At 51.0% G+C, this 20296-nt stretch overlaps 2 protein-coding genes across 2 annotated transcripts; both read left to right on the plus strand.

The window, feature by feature from the left end:
- Positions 1-545: 545 nt before the first annotated feature.
- On the plus strand, positions 546-3825 carry LOC112313882 (ret finger protein-like 4A). The gene is made up of 2 exons (XM_024570499.2): positions 546-831; positions 3104-3825. Exons 1-2 carry the CDS (start codon positions 546-548, stop codon positions 3823-3825), a joined length of 1008 nt encoding a protein of 335 aa, XP_024426267.2.
- Positions 3826-8989: 5164 nt separating this feature from the next.
- On the plus strand, positions 8990-13831 carry LOC112314061 (patr class I histocompatibility antigen, A-126 alpha chain). Its single transcript, XM_024570671.3, has 8 exons — positions 8990-9141; positions 9375-9659; positions 9872-10144; positions 10913-11188; positions 11288-11395; positions 11822-11854; positions 11965-12012; positions 12175-13831. The coding sequence occupies exons 1-8, from the start codon at positions 9060-9062 to the stop codon at positions 12177-12179; spliced, it is 1110 nt and encodes a 369-aa protein (XP_024426439.2). The 5' UTR covers positions 8990-9059; the 3' UTR covers positions 12180-13831.
- The last annotated feature ends 6465 nt before the right edge of the window (positions 13832-20296 follow it).

Raw genomic sequence — 20296 nt, forward strand, 5'->3', positions numbered from 1 at the left:
TGTCAATAGGGGAGTGGGAGGGGGAGAGGGGGGGAAAGGTACAGAGAATAAGTAGCATAGATGATAGGTGGAAAATAGACAGGGGGAGGGTAAAAATAGTGTAGGAAATGTAGAAGCCAAAGAACTTATAAGTATGACCCATGGACATGAACTATAGGGGGGGAATGTGGGAGGGAGGGGGGTGGGCAGGATGGAGTGGAGTGGGGGGGGAAATGGGACAACTGTAATAGCATAATCAATAAATATATTTTTTTAAAAAAAAAACAACCTTGGGTGAGGATTGAAAAAAAAAATCACAAGGAGAGTAGAGACCGTCTCACCCCCTAACTTACAGCCCTGGGATGAATCGTGTCTTCATTCTAACTAGCATTTTAAATATCGGAAGTCCATGAGCCGTTGACACTTATACTTGGGTTGCATCTTCATTACCTGGGAGCAGTGAGTGCAGATTGCTATTCACAGAAAGAGGACGGAGTCCCAGGACCCATGAGTCCACATCACTCACGGTGTTCTAACGGTGTGCCCCTTCCCCCCACACAGCAGCCATGGCCGAGCAATTTAAAGACACGAGCAGATGCCTCATCTGCCAGACCTACCTGCAAGACCCTGTGAGCCTGAAATGTGGGTTCATCTGCTGCCTCCAGTGTGTCAGGTCACTGCTGAGGGACCCCGGGGGACATGGGGTTGTGTGCTTCAACTGCTCTGTGGTTTCTCAGAAGAGCGACATCAGGCCCAAAAGCCAGCTGGGCAGGCTGACGTCAGAGGTCAGGGCGCTGGAGCCCCAGCTGAGAGTCATCCTGCAGATGAACCCGAGGATGCAGAGGTTCCAAGGTGAGGTCTGGGGTGACCAGAGCCCACTCCCCAGGAAAGAACCACTGGTCAAAGCCCTCCAGTCAAGGTGCTTTACCTGAGTTCTGGCACTTGAAATGTTCATTCTTTCCCAATTTTCCAACCTGCAAGTCTGCATTAAAACTGTCTATAGGTTTTCTCTCTTTTTTTTTTTTTTTAAGATTTTATTTATTTTTAGAGAGAGGGGAAGGAAGTGAGAGATGGACAGAAACACTGATGCAAGAGAGAAACATCGATGGATCGCCTCTGGTAGGGGTCCCGACCAGGAACCCAACTCACAATCCCCCTGTGTCCTGACCAGGAGTAAAACCAGCATCCTTTTGCTTGGCAAAATGTCTCTCAATCAAGCCACCCAGGTCAGAGCCATCTTTAGGTATTCAAGAAAATGAAATAGTTAGCCCTGGCTGGTGTGACTCAGTGGACTCAGTGCCAGCCTTAGGGACCAAAAGGTCACCAGTTCTATTCCCAGTCAGGGCACATCCCTGGGTTGTGGGCCAGGTCCCCAGTAGGGGGCCCATGAAACATCAACCACACATTGATGTTTCTCTCCCTCTCTTTCTCCATCCCTTCTCCTCTCTCTAAAAACAAACAAACAAACAAACAAATCTTAAAAAAAAGAAAGGAAAAGAAGGAAAAGTAAAGAAAAGAAAGTACATAGTCATGCCCTTGACCTGTACTATCCAGTATTTCCAGTAGCCACACAGGCAGCTGGTGGTCACTGGAAAGTGGAGATCGACAGGAGTAGAAATCTGACTTGGGGTGTGCTGAGTGTTACATAGCCTGTATCCCTAAAAATCCATTCTTCCTGATTCTTAATTGTTTTTAATGTGTTTGTAAACAATGGCCATTTTTAAATATGTTTGAAAATGATTTTTGAATTACAGTGGCCACACAATATTTCAGTAGTTTGAAATTACAGCATAGTGATTAGATATTCACATACCTCAAGAAGTGATGCCCCTCGATAAGCCTAGTCCCCGCCTGGCACCATCCGCATTATCGCAGGGTTATTGACTGCATTCCCTGTGCTGCTCATCACAGCCCAGGGACTGTTCTGTAACTGCCAATCTGCGCTTCTCAATCCCTTCCCTGTTCTACCTCATTCCCTAAACCCCTTCCCATCTGGCAAACATCAGGGTGGGTTTTGTTTTTTTTTTTTTAGTGTTTTCAACTCTGGTTACATTCAATATTATTTTATATTGTACATCAACTGTAACTGAAAAATTTTAAAAATGTTTTAAAAATTAAAGAGCCCTGGTGAGGTGACTCAGTTGTTTGGAGCAGTTCCTATACACCACAAGGTTGCAGGTTCGATTCCCACCAGGGGAAACACGGGAGGCAAACCGATGGATGTGTCTCTCCTTCCCAACACCTCCTTTCTTCCCTGTGTAAAATCATTAAAAACATATCCTCAGGGGAGGATTAAAAAAATAAAAATTAAATTGAAAAAGAAAAAAGAGATAAAGCAACAACACAGGGAGCGAGGAGTCTTTATTCTGGAAGGTTTCTTTCTAAGGCTGCATCGGCCCCATCCTGGAGGTCACGTTAGATGCGCAGCTCTGCTCGCGAATCAGAGTCCCAGGGAGACTGCGCCACTGAGCAGGGTCCTCTTCACCTTCCGGCCCCTCCAGGTGCTGCCCCACTGAGCTTCGGCCCAGGTTCCTGCTAAGGTGTCAACACATCCTAACGTCAGGACTCTTAGAAAAAAATACATATATATGCATATATTTACAAATATATATTTATAGATCTATATGTATTTACATATATATTCATACATATAAGTATATTATATGTATGTGTATACATAATTTTTTATATAATTATAGAGAGGGGGAAACAAAGCTTTGGTGTCAATTTTATTCTGCAATAAATAAAATATTTTGCATCCTTTGAAATACCTAGTTCAGGTCTATGTACGGACAGAATGTGATCATTTGTACGATAATTTTGAGAACAAGCAGCAGTCGGGGTCTCTTTTTTCACACGGAGCCCATACTAAAGGGAAGAAAAGTCCTTAATCAAATGGCCAAATAGCTTAATGTAGAGAGAACGCCTGCTGTGACCAAGAGCTACTTCCAATGACAACCGTTCATCCTGTCTGTGAAATCTGATCTAATCGGGGACCCGGGAAGTTCCCCCAGGAAAACCCCACGTGTGGATTTGAACACGTGAAGGTGAAGGAGACGCGTGGGCCCCTGCGGTGGACGTGACGGGTGGGGACAGAGCTGACGGACTATTTCTCTTTCCACAGTGGACGTGACCTTGGATGTGGACACGGCCCACAACCACCTGTTCATCTCCAAGGACCTGAGGCGAGTCCGCTGTGCGTATCTGGAACAGAAGCGCAGAGTCTGTCCTGAGAGGTTCAGCTGCTCCCTCTGCGTGCTGGGCACCCCGCGGCTCACGTCTGGCCGGCATTACTGGGAGGTGGACGTGGGCACCAGCGCAGAATGGAACCTGGGCGTCTGCAAGGAGTCTGTTTCCCGGCAGGAGAAGGTCGTCCTCTCTTCAGAACTTGGCTTCTGGACCCTGAGCTGCAGGCAGAAGGACACCTTCCTGGCCAGCACCGAGCAGGTGACAGAGCTCATGGTCAGTCCCCGCTTACACCGCGTGGGCGTTTTCCTGGATGTGGAAATGGGGACCATTTCCTTTTATCACGTGGGCGATGGCTCCCACATATTTACGTTCCCTCCTATTTCTGCGGCAGAGCCCCTGCGTCCGTTTTTCGCTCCTGGAAGTCCGGTGATGGACGGCGGGAGCTTCCTGATGCTCTGTCCCGGATTGATGCCCAGCGTGGCCAGTGCAGCTGGGCAAGGCCCCGGGGCTCTGAGCACAGAGCACGAACAGATGCGCCCGGCGTGTGCACAGCCACCGCAACCAGTTCCTATGCTAGTTCCCCAGAACCCTGAAAAGCACGGGACAGTTCCTGAATCCCAAACAAACATTTCGGGGAAGTTACACTTCCCATATTAAGTATTGTTATGGTTGTTTTCTTTGGGGCTTGCTTGTATAATTGTCCAATAAATATGTTCTGAGTGTTCACATTAATTACCAAATGTTTTCCGTTTTATTTTCTAGATTAACTGCATGTATCAGGGAGGCTGTAGACAAAATAAAAATGTGGGTGTGAGCCAGCGGACTGATTGATTTTCTCTGTGATCGGAAACCAGACCTATATAAACAGTTCAAACAAATGTGCCCTGGCCGGTGGCTCAGTTGGTTGGAATGTCTGCCCATGCACCACAGTGTTGCAGGTTTGATTCCCGGTCAGAGCACCTGCCTAGGACACATATGGGGGGAACCTACTGACGTTTCTCTCTCTCTCTCAACAACAACAGAAGATGTGTGTGCCATTTTTCTCAGCAACCGAAAAATGCATTTGTTTCCAGTGCACATAGAATGTTCCGAGACCCTGGAGGAAGGCAGGAGGACTTCAGGAGTAGCTGGATAAGGAGGTTCATGCACTCAAAAATAATCATTACATTCATTTATAATGTTCACGGTTAGCGAGGCTTCATTAGCTTTTGGCTTCGAGTGAGAACTGAAACGGTCCCGGAGAACTTCCTCGGGTGCCAAAGGGGCGACTCGGCCACAGTCCTCCCCGGGGCCTTTGCCCCCGTGGTTCCTTCCCCTTCCTCACAGCAGGGTTCCCTCACACAAACACACAGCTGTGTCTCTTAGCTCACGCCACACAGGTTCTCCTTGGAGTGAAAGTTGCAGATTCTTGAGGGGGAGGGATGCGTGGGACTGCAGGTGCAGTGGACAGGCTGATGTGCCCGTGGTGGACTGAGGATGGGACATCAGCATCGTGGTGTAGTGAGGACACCTCTTAAAGAGACAAGTCAGACACTGTGCCGCTCCCCGAAGGAGCGTGTCTGTGAGACCCACGTATCAGAACAGACAGGGGAGGGCGCCCAGGGGAAGACGCAATGGTCCCCAGCCCAATCTGGCTGTAACACCCCCAGCACCCAGCAGAGAGCGCGAGGGTAGAAGTGACTTTCAGGCCACAGAGTGGCTATAAAACCTTGGACAGACTCCAGGATGCCCCAGTAGCACAGCAGGGCTGGGAGCCATGGGTACAGGAGGCACAGAGAGCCGCCCAACTGAACTAACAGACGGGAACCCGGGGAAAGTAAACACTGATGACACAAAGCGACGAGAAACCAAAGGTAAAAATCATTGGAAAGAGTCCTTGTAGGTCAATAGTCACCTGAATGGACATGGACCCAACTCACCAGCCAAAAGCTGGCGCACAGAGAAACTGAGTGGGTTAAAAACAAGGCCCAACTATATGCTGCCTGTAGGAGCCCCGTCTCAGATCCAAGGACACAGAGACGCTCACAGTGAAGGGGGAGATGAAACACCCAATGTTAAAGTGGGCAGCCCTGGCCCAGAGGCTCAGTGGGTTGCAGCATCTTCCAGCACACCACAAGGCTGAGGGTTCGATTCCTCCTGGGGGCTTGGACCAGAGGCAAGGGATTGGTGTTTCCCTCTCACATCAGTGTTTCTCTCTCTCTCTCTCACCTCCCCCTTCTTCTCTCTCTGAAATCCACAAACATATCCTCAGGTGAGGATTGAAAAACAATGGGCAGAAAACGGAAACAGACACTTCTCCAAAGAGGACTTACAGAAGGCCAATAGCCATGACACAACGCTCAATGTCACTAATCACCAGAGACATGCAAATTAAAACCACGATGAGGTATCACTTCATGCTTGTGGGGAAGGCGACCTTCAAGAAAGCAGCACACTAGTGCTGGCCAGGACGTGGAGAGAAGGAACCCTCGTGCCCTGTGGGTGGGAACGCAGACTGGTGCAGCCCCCGTGGAAAACAGTGTGGAGTTTGCTCAAAATATTAAGTGTGCAAGCGCCTGTTGACCCAGTGATCCTACTCCTGGGTATTAATCTGAACAAATCCAAAACACTAGTTTGAAAGAATATATGTACCCGGTGTCCACTGCAGCATTGTATCCAATAGCCAAGCTCTGGGAGCAGCCCAGGTGCCATCAGTAGGTGAGTGGGTGAAAGAGCTCTGGTGCATTCACACAATGGAATACTTCCTGGCAGTAAACGAGAATGAAATCTTGCCATTTGCGACGGCACTGGTGGACCTAAAGGGGATTATGCTAAGGGAAATAAGTCAGATGGAAAAAGATAAAAATCGTATGATTTCACTCCTGTGTGGAGCATAAAACAAAAAGCAACAAACAAATTGACAAAGCAAACAAAGAGGAACTCCCAGTCACACAACTCTGTTGTGGTCACCCGAAGGGGAGGGGTGGTGGGACAAGAGAGGAAAGGGCGTCGCATATGTGGTGACAGAAGGAGACTAGACTTTGGGTGGGAGTATTTTTATTTCCCAGCGAGGGGCCATGGCTGGATACTGCATAGAAGCCCTAGATGTCCCACCTGCCTGTCCCGGCTTGAACGACCCCTGAACATAAAGTGACTCGTCCGTGTGTCCAGTGTGCTGACTCGCGCCAGAAGGAGTGGCGGGCACAGTGGACTGTGCCCCTTGCTCCCCATGGTCTCTTAGAAGGATGACTCCAGTGCGCTGGCTGGCGGACCTGGTTTCTAAGATCTAATTATCAACTGACCTTTCTTTCTGTCCATTGAATATCTCAGTGATCAATTTTAATGTTATCCTCTGTATTTCCACATCTTTGGTTTGTCCTAACCCCAGTGTGTACAACCAGGAAGGCTTCCCTCCAGAGTCATCATCCAGAGCACGGGGACAGGCTGGTCCCGTGAGAGACTCCAGCACAGGGCTCGATGGGTGATGGAGAGGCAATGACAGTGTCCCTTAGGGTCACATGGACAGAGGGAGACCCCAGGCCCTGAGCAGGGAGACATGGCTCCAGTTGGGGGTATTTTCGAGACTGAACACACCTGAGACTGTGAGCAGCAAGTGCTGTGGGACTTGAACGCATAGGAAGACCAGCCTCGGGTCACATGAGATGACCAGTGTGAGGGACTCAGGGACAGAAGAAGAACCTGAAGGAATGGGCCCAGTGGGAAATGCTGTGACTGGAGCTCCTGGTACAGAGTGTCCCTGCACCCCAATAACAACGTGACTCTCAGCTCAGATTCTCCCCAAGGAACATGGGACACTTTTTCTGCCTTCTACTTGCTGCTCAAGAGGGACATCTCAGTAATGGCCACCACTGTCCCTAGTCTCTAGACCTGCCTGAGAGTGACACCTTGTGGTCATATCCTGATGTCAAGTGCCTTGTCCTCCTGGTCTGGCCCAGCATTCACACCCTCATCCTCTGCTCTAGGACCAACCGTTTCCCTTAGAAATCCCATTCCTGAAAAACTAGGCTGGACTGTATGGACAAATCCTCCCACTGAAAATAGCTAAAAATGCCATGTGTAATACAAAAACAGACTTCTTAAAAGCAACAAGGAGTTGACTACATACTAATGACCACACCCCAGAAGAAAGGAAAGACCCTCCTCAGCCTCCACAGAGGGCCACGCCCTGAGTGAGCATTGGGGGGAGGTGTGCAAGGTCATTGCCCAGAGCCCAGACACGGAGCCCTGCACTGTCAGCCCTGGGCTGAGCTCTTCACTTTCCTCCCCGTCTGCCTTCCCTTCTATCCATGTCAACAAAGCCTTTAAATTAATTATGTGTAGATAGATAATATGCAATTTATATGATGAATGCATATTCACTATAAAATTATAAAATATTAACTTATAAGTGATAAATTCTTAGTAAACTAAAGGAGCTCATTCACCTGTGCACATTAAAGCCCGATCAAATGCAAACAGCAGTTGGCAGCAAAGAAAGTAAAGGTTCAGCCCTGGCAGGCGTGGCCCAGTTGGTTGGAGCATCGTCCCATAACCGAAAGGTCGCAAGCTGCTTCCTGGTCAGAACTCATGCCTCGGTTGTGCGCATGATCCCTGGTCCACGTGCCTATGGGAGGAAATAAATCATCTTTCTCTCTCACATCAGTGTTTCTTTCTCTCCCTTCCTCTCTCTCCGAAAGCAATAGAAAACTAAATATCCTCAGATAAGTATAAAAAAAAAAAAAGAAGAAAGTGAAGGTTTATTTAAGGAAGTGACACCAATCCTGGAGTCACAGGTGTGTTTTTGCTCTAAGACCTGGTTCCCTGATGGCTTCTAGGGGAAGGGTTGCATAAGGGACTGGGGGACTTAGGGTCAAGGTCTCCACTGATTGGTCAGCACTAGGGTAGAGGGTGGTTGGTCATTGCATCTGGTCCTATGTCAGCCATGGGGCTGTTCTGTCTGGTTTCACACGTTCATTCCACTGCTCTCCCCACAGTCTAAATCTTCATGAGTTTGTATTGGAACCCATCAGATATTCAACCACTTTCACCCTGCAGACACCTGTCCACAGGCCTGGCTCTGGCCGCAGGTGGACTGGGTCTCTGCAGACCTGGAGCCAGGTGTCCTTCACCTCATCTTGGGCAGCCCAGGCCTCTCTTGTTCTGGCTCCCCTGTCACCTGGATCCCACATGTACCCCTTGTTTGGTTTACTTCCTGATTTTTCCCACTTTTCCTGGTAGTATTTTCCAAAAGAGAATGTGCAAACTTAACTATTAAAACGCTAAACACATGAAGAAACTTTAGGCTTTCTTAGCCCTTATTCACACCTTGATTTATAAAGAACTGTGTTTTGGAAATATTTTTTTCTCCAGAAACTGGAAAACATTGCTTCCATGTCTTCTAGTGTCCAGGCTCATATTTGCAGTGTCTTGAAGTTTTCAAGGTCTCTTCCATCCCCTTTCTGAAATTCTTTCATGGCGTGTCACGGTGTGGGTCTGTTTTTATCTGCTGTAGTGAGAATATAGTTCGGCCACTCACAATGTAAATTTTTATCCATAAACTTCAAGAAATATTTTTGGAAAATTCTAAAATTGTTTCCTACTCATCAGGTTTTATTTTTGTTTTTCCATATTATTTTTAAACTGTCATTATTAACTTTTTAGAATCTCTTCAGTGCAGGAGGAGGGCTCGGGGCAGAGTCCCAGGTCCCCAGGCCTGGCTCTCAGGGTCGCAGCCCAGGGCCCTGTGTGGGCGCTCAGTGTTGGGAAATCCCCTTCTCTCTCCTAACCCAGGTCAAGTCCTACTTCCTGGTTACTCATGACGATTCCCCAGTTCTCGCTCCCATTGGGTGTCTGAACCTAGCGTTATCAGGGTTCAGAAGTTCCCACCGAGTAGCGGAACTCATTCTGCGCAGATGCTCAGGGTCTGGATCATGGGTTACCGACCCCTGGTCCTGCTGCTCTCGGGGGCCCTGGCCCTGACGGAGACCTGGGCCGGTGAGTGCGTGGTCCAGAGGGAACGGGCTCCGCGGGGCAGGAGCGAGGGGATCTGGCGGGGACGCAGGACCGGGGACTGCGCGTCAGCAGCGCCCCCAGCCCAGACCCCAGACCCCCCGACCCCCGACTCCCGCCTCGGGCCCTCCCCCTCCTCTCAATCACCACCCCCTCCGGGCCTACTGCCCCTACCCGCCCGACCGCGGACCCAAAATTCGCGCCCTCCCCTCCCCCAGGTTCCCACACCATGAGAATTTTCACCACCTTCGTGTCCGGACCGGACCGCGGGAAGTCCCGGTACATCGGCATCGTCTACGCGGACGACACGGAGATCCTGCGGTTCGACAGCGACGCCCCGAACCCGAGGCTGGAGCCGCGGGTGCAGTGGATGGAGCAGCCGTGGGTGGAGCAGGAGACACCGGGCTATTGGAAAGATCGGACCGGGGTTTGCCAGCGCGACGCACAGATTAACCAACAGAACGTGAACAAGCTGCGCGCCCACTACAACCAGAGCGAGGACGGTGAGAACGCGCGGCCGGTTCGGGCACGACCCCCTTGGGTGGTTCTCGGCCCAAGTCTCTGGGTCCCAGGGTCGCGTTCCCCTGAGAGGGGCACCGGGGGATCTTGATCCGCTTTGATTTTCAGTTTATATGTTTAATCACCTCGGGTTTGGTCCGGACTAGTGGTTTCGGGGAGTCGCTATGTACGCGGGGCTGACATGGGGCGGGGTCAGTGTCCCACACCTTCCAGGAAATGAGTGGCTGCGTGGTGGACCCGGACGGACGCTTCATCCGCGGGTACAGTCAATTAGCCTACGACGGCACCGACTACCTGGCTTTGAACGAGGACATGAGCTCCTGGACTGCCGCGGACACGGACACGATCACCGAGCGCAACTTGGTGCAGATCCCTGATGCGGAGAGCAAGAAGGCCTACCTGAAGAGAACGTGCGTGCGCTGGCTCCTCAAGTACCTGGAGAAGGGGAAGGAGACGCTACTCCGAGCAGGTACCAGGGCCGGGCCTCCCCGAGGAGGGGATCTGTGGGCTGGGGCGGCTTCCTACCAGGAGAGGAGGAAAATGGGGTCCTGTCAGAATTCCCCTCCTGTTCGGGAGAGGGAAGAGGCCCCCAGGTTTCCTTATTCTGTGACTCACCCGCGGGCCCAGCTTTCTCTAAAGCAGCAGTCCCAAACTTGTGAAACCAGGGACAGGTTTCGGGGAAGACAGTTTCTCCAAAGACGCGGTGAGGGGTCAGCTGGCAGACAGGACAGAGCTCAGGCGGTAACTTAACAAGCTAGCCCTTCGCTCAGCTCCTACTGTGCGGCCCACTTCCTAACAGATCAACTCTGCAGTCATCCGGTTAGGGTCCCTGCTCTAAAGAGCAGTAAGAGACCCAGCCTCTTCCTGAAATAACCCACAACGATTCCCTTAAACCCCCCCCCCGAAGCCACCTGGTCCACCAGGATGCCCTGACTCATTCTCCAGCTTAGACCCTCTCTGGAGGCCTGACTCTAGGTTTCCTGAGTCATCAGCCTCCACCTGAGTCTGTGTCTCCCCTTAGAGACCAGGACACTCCTACCCTAGGTTCTCACCCTGATTCTGGAACTTTCCATGATATAGGAGATTATCCCAGGTGCGTCTGTCCAGGCTAGTGTCTGGGTGGTGCTGTCCCTTCCTCCACCCCACTGTCCTGTCCCCTCTCAGGGTGGTCACATGAGCACTGCTGGAGTTTCCCATGACCATGCAAAGTTCCCAAATTTTCTCACCCTCCCCTCAGACCCTCCAAAGACACACGTGACCCACCACCCCATCTCTGACCATGAGGTCACCCTGAGGTGCTGGGCCCTGGGCTTCTACCCTTCGGACATCACCCTGACCTGGCAACGTGACGGGGAGGACCTGACCCAGGACACAGAGCTTGTGGAGACCAGGCCTGCAGGGGACGGGACCTTCCAGAAGTGGGCGGCCATGGACGTGCCCCCCGGGGAGGAGCAGAGATACACATGCCGTGTGCAGCACCAGGCGCTGCCCAAGCCCCTGATTCTGAGATGGGGTGAGGAGGGGGCGTGGGCACAGAGCCTCTCCTCAGGGTGTCCCTGAGCAGGGTCAGGACTCAGGCCTGAGGTTGGCCTCTCACCTTCCCCTCTTGCAGACCCCCCTCCTCAGACCACCATGACCACCGTGGGCATTGCTGCTGCTGCCCTGTGTCTCCTTGTAGCTGCAGCCGCTGCAGCTGTGCTGTGGAGGAGGAGGCGCTCAGGTGGGCAAGGGGTGGGGCTGAGTTTCCTGTCCCCTGGGGGTCAAGCCCAGGTGGAAGTGTGCTCTGCCTCCTTAATGGGCATCGTATCCCCTCATGGGTGCTTGTCCATCTGGGGCCTATTTCCTACCATGGACCCTTTAGTGAGGCCTGTGGGAAAGTGAAGGACACATTTACCATGTGATGATTCTAGTGATGGGGACTGATTCCCATCTGTCACAGGTCAGAGGGGAAGGTCCCTGCTGAAGACACACATCCAGATGGGCAGTTGGTCCAGTCCCTGCACATGTACTGTCCCCATATTTCCTCATAATACCTTGGTGTTCACAGTTCTGGGACCTTCCCTGTGCTTCAGGAATATGGGATTCCTTAAGGGTCAAGGGACCCAGCCTTCCCCCTGACTTCTCACAGAACATTTTCTTCCCACAGACAGGGACAAGAAGAGCTACTCTCAGGCTGCCTGTAAGTCTGGGTGTTGGGAGGTGATGTCTGGGACCCTTGGGAGAGTGTGGGCTGGAGTCTGTGAGGGGGGCTCCCCCACCCCCGTAACTCTGCTGTTGTGTCTTCCCCAGGCAGCGACAGTGCCCAGGGTTCTGATGTGTCTCTCACAGCTCCTAAGGGTGAGACTCTGAGGTCAAGAAGTGGGGGGCATGGGAACTGAGGAGCACATCTGGGTTTGGGGGATTCTCAGAGTGGGACATTCTGAGCATGCAGTGGGCTGTGGCAGAATGTGACACTTCTGAGACTGACCTGAATTTGTTCATGACAACTTTCTTTCCCAGTGTGACAGAGCTGACTTGTGGGGGTCTTAGTGCTGAAATAGTCATTGCAGCCTCCCCTTGGGACTATAAGGATCCCTGAGTGCAGTTTCTGCAGCCGGCATCGGAACATGTCTGCATCCTCATCAGCGTCCTGCCAGGAGCTGGTCACCTGGCCACCCTCCCCACAGGGACCTGTGTCCTCTCCCCTGAGGACTGTCCTGTCCTAGCAGTGTTGGGGTAAGTCCATCCCCACCCTGGACATTCCTCATCTGGGTCATCTTTCTTGCTCCTTTGTCCTTGCCACTTCAGGAGAACTTGTCCCACCAGGACCTGGGGTCCCAGGGACTTGAGCGTCACCCGGGCCTTGTGGTGGCTCCAGCACTGTGCTCAGTGAGGGCTTCCTGTGGCCGCGTCAGCCTGGGCTCGGGCCTGGGTCTGGCCTCAGCTCCTATCTTTTTAAGTACTTGTGGTTTCTTTGTTTTTGTAGATATTGTACCTTTTCTGACTATTTAAAAATGAAGTTATTGGAGTATTTATATTAAATGATAGGGGTGTGCCTTTTTATTGAATGGATTGCGGTTCATTGGTTAAGAGGAACGTGTAGGTTTCAGGTGCGCATTTCTGTGATACGGGGTCTGTACATTTCCCTGCACCCACCACCCGAAGTCAAACCACCTTCCCTCACCATGTATTAGGCCCCTCCTCCCCAACCCCCTTCCCTCTGGGAAATGCTGCTGTCTGTGTCCATGAGTTTCAGTTTTATGTCCCACATAAATCACAAGGTTCTTAGCTTTTTCTGACCGAGTTACTAAGTGTGATATTCTAGGCCCATCCATGTTGTCACAAAGGGCAGTGTTCCATGTTTCCCTATGGCTGAGTAGTTCTTTCTTCTCATCTCATCCTCCTTGGGTGTCCCCATCTGACAGTGGCAGCAGCATTTTGCCTGTCATTGTTCCCACAAGGCCCAGGGTGGCCCCTGCACTCAGGAATCTGGTATCCAGAGGTGAAGTTTCACACTCATCCTCTGTTACCCCTCTGGGCCTGATTGTTCTCCTCACCTTTTCCCAACCTCCTCAAAGGACCCGGGTTCTGGAATCAGCAGGGAGCAGGGGTCCGGTAAGGTCTCATCTCAGATATGTTCCTGCTGGAATTCTGCTCTGCTCGGCCGCCATCACCCCCGGCCCTTCGCTCTAGTGTGGGCTCCAGTGCAAACTTGGGGATTCACAGAGCAGAGGCCCCTGCCGATTTAGGGGAGCAGCACCGAGGGGAAATGCGGGGGCATTGATGGCAGCGTGAGTGCATGTGGTGCTTTCGCTGCCACGGCACAGCTGGGGGCTGGGGCCACATCCATAAAGACACTGTCACTAGAATAGGGAGGCGTCCTACAATGATGAGTCATTCAACTAGTAGTTTTTGAGTACGGGGTGGATGACACAGTATTTTTACATCTGGAATACAGACATTTCTTGGAAATATTTTGGATTCAATCCAAACCACCGCACTAAAGCAAATATCCCATTAAAGTGAGTCACAGAAGTTTTTGGTTTCCTCGTGAATATAAATGTTAAGCTCATGCTGTACTGTCATATTAAGTGTTCAGTAGTATTATGTCTAAAGTGTAGTGTAGATGCCTTTATTAAAATATACTTTGTTAATAAAAATGCTACCTATCATCTGACCCTTTAGTGAGTTGTAATCTTTTTTGCTGGTGGAAAATCTTACCTTCAATTTTAAAACCCACACAGCCTGGCCAGGGGGCTCAGATGGAGCGTCGCTCCAAATACCAAAAGGTAATGGGTTCGATCTCCATTAAGGGCACGTACCTGGCTTGCAGGCTCAATTTCTGTTGAGTGGGTACAGGAGGCAACTGATCAATGTTTCTCTCACATCGATGTTTCTCTCTCTCTCTCTCTCTCTCTGCCTTCCCCTTTCTGTAAAATCAGTAACAACAACCCTCAGGTGAGTGTTAAAATTTAAAAATGCCGTATTTGTGAAGTGCAGTAGCATGCTGCACCCGTGTACATCAGTGAGCTCAGCATAGTCCGAATTGCCGACCTTACAGAAGAAACGTTGCATTGCTAGCTACACCGTCACCCATTTCTTAAGCCATTTCAAGTCACTTTACATTCATACACTTACCATGAGGTGTGGACAAACCCGGGAAGAACAGACTGGGTGCCACCGGAGAAGGGGACCTCACGACTCCCCAGTGATGTTCCCTGTGACCCCCTGTGTTCCATGCACAATTCAGGGGTTTTCCCATACACCTGAAGGTGACCTTTTGGAGCCTCTGGCTGTGGCTGGTTGAGTCCCCTAATTGTTGCCTAGGAGTCACCCAAGCTTCCTGCCCACCCCCCTTGTAGACCTTAGGGGTGTCCGCATGGGATTCACAGAGCTGACCAATCTGAAGGTGAGGACACCTGCTTAAAGCAGGAGCTGTTCCAACGTCCAGTGTCCTTAATGCACTGCAGACCCTGTTCTCATTCTGTAGATGCTGAGTCCTGGAAGGTCATGGCCAAGGAGCCGATGTCCTCAGTGGACCTATATAAACAGTTCAAACAGATGTGCCCTGGCCGGTGGCTCAGGTGATTGGAATGTTGGTCCCTGCACTAAAATGTTGTGGGTTTCTGATCCCTGCAATGTACCACAGGCAACTGATCAATGTCTCTCTCTCAAATCAATAGACACACCCTTGGGTGAGGATTTAAAACTAGCACTCAAACCGAAGGACCCCTCCCCGCCTCAGAGGTGTGAGTGTGCCTTTAACTCAGCAACAGAAAAAAAAAGCATTTCTTTCCAGCGCTCATCGAATGTCCCAGAGACCCTGGAGGAAGGCAGGGGGACTTCAGGAGCAGCTGGATACAGGAAGTCCCTGGGCCCAAGCAATCGTCATGTTCATTTACAGTGTTCACGCTTAGTGAGGCTTCATCAGCTTTCGGCTTGGGAGTGATGAGAACTGAAATGGTCACGGAGAACGTTGCTCAGGTGCCACAGGGGTGAATCGGGCACAGTCACCCCCACCCCCGCTTCTACCGGCGCTTCCTTGCCCCTCCTCACAGCAGGGTTTCCCGGCACCAGCACCACAGCTGCTCGCTTAGCTCACACGAGTGGGCCCTAGTCCTCCTGGGAGCAAGACTCACAGATTCTTGAAGGGGGCGGGGCTAGGATGGGGCTGCAGGGGCCCAGGGCTGGCTAATGTGCCTGGTAGTGAACAGAGGGTGGGATCGGCACCCTGGCAGAGTGAGACCACCCCTTAAAGTGTCAAGTGAGACACTGTGATGTTCCCTGCACAAGCTGGTCTGTCAGACACACACATCAGCTCAGGCGGGGGAGGGGCCCTAGGGAGAGGATGCCGCCCCAGTCCCCCCACAGTGCTCCTGGCAAGGGCAGAAGCGACCTTCAGGCCGGGGTAGCTGCTGTCCTAATGTTGTGGCTAAAAGCAGGGACAGACTCGAGGACGCCCAGGTAGCACAGCGGGTACAGGCGGCACAGAGAGCCGCCCAACTGAGCTAACAGGCGGGAACCCGGGGAAAGTAAACACTGATGACACAAAGCGACGAGAAAGCAAAGGTGAAATCATTGGAGAGAGCCCTCGTAGGTCAATAATCACCTGAATGGACATGGACCCAACTCACCAGCCAAAAGCTGGCGCACAGAGAAGCTGAGTGGGTTAAAAACAAGGCCCAACTATATGCTGCCTGTAGGAGCCCCGTCTCAGATCCAAGGACACAGAGACGCTCACAGTGAAGGGGGAGATGAAACACCCAATGTTAAAGTGGGCAGCCCTGGCCCAGAGGCTCAGTGGGTTGCAGCATCTTCCAGCACACCACAAGGCTGAGGGTTCGATTCCTCCTGGGGGCTTGGACCAGAGGCAAGGGATTGGTGTTTCCCTCTCACATCAGTGTTTCTCTCTCTCTCTCTCACCTCCCCCTTCTTCTCTCTCTGAAATCCACAAACATATCCTCAGGTGAGGATTGAAAAACAATGGGCAGAAAACGGAAACAGACACTTCTCCAAAGAGGACTTACAGAAGGCCAATAGCCATGACACAACGCTCAATGTCACTAATCACCAGAGACATGCAAATTAAAACCACGATGAGGTATCACTTCATGCTTGTGGGGAAGGCGACCTTCAAGAAAGCAGCACACTAGTGCTGGCCAGGACGTGGAGAGAAGGAACCCTCGTGCCCTGTGGGTGGGAACGCAGACTGGTGCAGCCCCCGTGGAAAACAGTGTGGAGTTTGCTCAAAATATTAAAAATGAACCGCCTTTTGACCAAGCAATCCCACTTTGGGGTATTTATCTGGAGAAGTCCAAAACACTAATTTGAAAGAATATGCATCCCCATGTCCATTGCAGCATTATGTACAATAGCCAGGCTTGGAGGCAGCCCGAGTGCCCTGCCCGTTAACAAAGCAAACAAACAAAGCAAATAGAAAGAAACTCACAGACACAGAAAACAGAACGGTGGCACCAGAAGGGGAGGGGTGGTGGGACAAGAGAGGAAAGGGCGTCGCATATGTGGTGACAGAAGGAGACTAGATTGTGGGTGGGGAGCATTTTTTTCCCAGCAAGGGGCCACAGCTGGATACTGCATAGAAGCCCTAGGTGTCCCACCTGCCTGTCCCGGCTTGAACGACCCCTGAACATAAAGTGACTCGTCCGTGTGTCCAGTGTGCTGACTCGCGGCAGAAGGAGCGGCGGGCACGGTCGTCTGTGCCCCTTGCTCCCCATGGTCTCTCAGAAGGACGACTTCAGTGTGCTGGCTGGCAGACCTGGTTTCTAAGATCTAATTATCAACTGACCTTTCTTACTGTCCATTGAATATCGCAGTGATCAATTTTAATGTTATCCTCTGTATTTCCACATCTTTGGTTTGTCCTGACCCCAGTGTGTATGACCAGGAAGGCTTCCCTCCAGAGTCATCATCCAGAGCACGGGGACAGGCTGGTCCCGTGAGAGACTCCAGCACAGGGCTCGATGGGGGGTGAAGAGGCAATTACAATGTCCTTTAGGGTCACATGGACAGAGGGACATCCCAGGACCTCCAACGGACACAGTGGTTTCACCTGGGGGGCATTTTCCAGACTGAACACACCTGAGGCAGTGAGCAGCAAGTGCTGTGGGACTTGAAGGCATAGGAGGACCAGCCCTGGTCACAAGGAATAACCAGTGGGAGGGACTTGGGGGCAGAGTTCACCCGTGGATCACACAGGATGACCTGTGGGAGGGACTCACGGGCAGAAATCAGCCCCCAGATCACACAGGTTGACCATAGCGAGGAACTAGGGACAGAGTTCTGACAGGGGCCCAGCGGAAACGCTGGGACTGGGGCTCCTGCAGCAGTGTCCCTGCACCCCAATGATGGTGTGACACTAAGCTGAGCTCCTCTCCAGGGCACAAGGGACACTTTCTCTGCTTCCTGCCCACTGATCATAGAACCATTATTGACTGTTCCCAGTCTCAAGACATGATAATGGTGCCATCTAGTGGTCATGTCCTGTGTCACATTCATTGTCCTCGGGGTCTGGCCCAGCGTCTCCACGGTGCTTCACCTGCACAGACACCACCAGAGGCTGCAGCACAGTCACACCCCCGCAGCCGCCACCAATGCCCTCCAGAGACCAGAGCCACCCACATCGTCCTGATGCTGGTGGTCACCTGTGTCACCTCCCACATGCTGATTTCCACTTTATCTTTTTACGTCATTGTGTGAGATGGCCGTCATCTTTGGTGGGTGCAGACCTGTCCTAGTTGGCTCCATGTTTTCCTGTTCTTCGTCCCTTACTGCGGAGGTACAGGGATCCTAGAGCTCCCGGGATCATGAACTGTTGGAAGTGACTCTTGATAATCTAGCCTGTGGATGTCAGTGTTTATAATATTTTTAATTACACTCTTTATTGATCCTTCACTGAATGCCAATGTTGCGCATAAAATCCACTAGAACTTTATTTTTAAATTAAAATAGAATTGACACACCACCCCGTGTAAGTGTAAGGTGCCCGGTGTGTTTATTTGATGCACTTCCACTCATTCACATACCGCCTAACGGCGGGGACCCACCCTGAGAAACGTGTGGCTGTGCGACGCTGTGCTTGTGCGAACAACACAGAGGCATCGCGCCTGGATGGTCTCCCCACTGCTCCCCCAGACTGCAGGGCTCAGCCCATTGCCTCTGGGCTGCGAGCCTGCGCTCACGTTCCTGCACAAAACAACGCGAGATTTAATCCACACAGATGACACTGACGCCCTCAAGAGACCCAGTAAACACGCATAGGAGGCTGCTGCAGCCATAACAAAGCATAGTGTTCTACTGCAAGCCTTTAAAAGAACCTGTCACCCAAGGCTATGTTAATTTATCTGAGAGACAGAGACTGTGTGTGGGAGAGAGAGATCAAGTCACGTTGCCTCCCCTAGGCACCCTGACCGGGGATTGAACCCTCAACATTTTGGTACTCCTGATGACATTCTAACCAACTGAACCACCCGGCCAGGACTGGCACAAATTCTTTGGTGAAGTGTCTGTTTACAATTGTAATTAATTTTTATTGAGTTATTGTTATCTTATTTTGAGTTTGAGGCTTCCTATGTACATTCTAAAAGAATTGAATTGCAAATAATTCTCCTAGTCTGTAGCCTGAGCTCTTTTTACAGATATAACAGCAATATTAATGCACAGATATGTTTTCCTGGGAAGACAAATCAGAAGTGACTCACTGCGGTGATGTTCTAGCACAGGACTTAGGTGGCTGAGGGAGCAGGGGGACTATGTGACTTGTCTAATTTTGTGCATTCTTGAGTGTCTTTTGAATTTTTTTGTAAGTGCGTGAGTATTTTTTTCTAAGAACAAGTTACAGCAAAATCCCTACACTTATAAACCTCGTGACAGACCATCCTCACATTGTGCGTGCGAGGGTGTGATTTCAGATTCACACTGGGGTCCTCTGCTCTAGGACCAACTGTTTCCCTTAGAAACCCCATTCCTGAAAGGCTTGGCTGGACTCTATGGACAAATCCTCCCACTGAAATGAGCTAAATATGCCGTGTGTGATACAAAAATCAACTTCTTCAAAGCAGCAGAGAGTTGATGAGATACGAATGACCACACCTCAAAAGAAGGGAAAGACCCAGCTTGGCCTCCACAGAGGGCCTCACCCTGAGTGAGCAGTGGGGGGAGGCGTGCAAGGTCATTGCCCAGAGCCCAGACACGGAGCCCCACACCGTCAGCCCTGGGCTGAGCTCTTGACTTTCCTCCCCATCTGCCTTCCCTTCTATCCATGTCAACAAAGCTTTTTAAATCAATTATGTGTAGATAGATAATATGCAATTTATATGATGAATGTATCTTCACTATAAAAATTATAAAATGTTAACTTGTAAGTGATAAATTCTTAGTAAACTAAAGGAGCTCATTCACCTGTGCATATTAAACCCCAATCAAATGCAAACAGAAGTTGGCAGCAAAGAAAGTAAAGGTTCAGCCCTGGCAGGTGTGGCTCTGTTGGTTGGAGCATCATCCCATAACTGAAAGGTTGCAAGCTGCTTCCTGGTCAGAACTCATGCCTCGGTTGTGCACATGATCCCTGGTCCACGTGCCCATGGGAGGAAATAAATCATCTTTCTCTCTCACATCAGTGTTTCTCTCTCTCTCCTTTTCTCTCTCTCTCAAAGCAATGAAAAAAAAATCCTCAAGTAAGCATTAAAAAAAAAAAGAAATTAATCATTTATTTAAGGAAGTGGCACCAAACCGGGAGTCACAGGTGAGTTGTTGCTCTAAGACCTGGCTCCCTGATGGCTTCTAGGGAATGGGTTGCATAGAGGACTGTGGGACTTAGGGTCAAGGTCTCCATTGATTAGTCAGCACTAGGGGAGGGGGAGGTTGATCATTGCTTCTGTTGTATGTCAGTCATGGGGTCCTTGTGTCTGGTTTCACAGCTCCTTCCTCTGCTCTCCCCAGCGTCTAAATCTTCATGAGTAGTTTTTCAACACATCAGGTATTCAACCACTTTCCTCTCTGCAGACACCTGTCTACAGCCCTTGGTTCTGCCACAGCTGGGCTGGGTCCCTGCATTCCTAGAGCCAGGCAGACACCCTGGGTGTCCTTCACCTCATCTTGGGCAGCCCTGGCCTCTCTTGTTCTG

The sequence above is a fragment of the Desmodus rotundus genome, chromosome 12 (genome assembly GCF_022682495.2).
Source record: "Desmodus rotundus isolate HL8 chromosome 12, HLdesRot8A.1, whole genome shotgun sequence".
NCBI classification, from domain to species: Eukaryota; Metazoa; Chordata; class Mammalia; order Chiroptera; family Phyllostomidae; genus Desmodus; species Desmodus rotundus.

Coding starts and splice junctions, on each gene's coding strand:
- LOC112314061 (XM_024570671.3), top strand. CDS start 9,060: ATGCTCAGGGTCTGGATCATGGGTTACCGACCCCTGGTCCTGCTGCTC. Junction 9,142..9,374: donor CCTGACGGAGACCTGGGCCG/GTGAGTGCGTGG, acceptor CCCCTCCCCCAG/GTTCCCACACCATGAGAATT. Junction 11,189..11,287: donor GCCCCTGATTCTGAGATGGG/GTGAGGAGGGGG, acceptor CCCCTCTTGCAG/ACCCCCCTCCTCAGACCACC.
- LOC112313882 (XM_024570499.2), top strand. CDS start 546: ATGGCCGAGCAATTTAAAGACACGAGCAGATGCCTCATCTGCCAGACC. Junction 832..3,103: donor GAGGATGCAGAGGTTCCAAG/GTGAGGTCTGGG, acceptor CTCTTTCCACAG/TGGACGTGACCTTGGATGTG.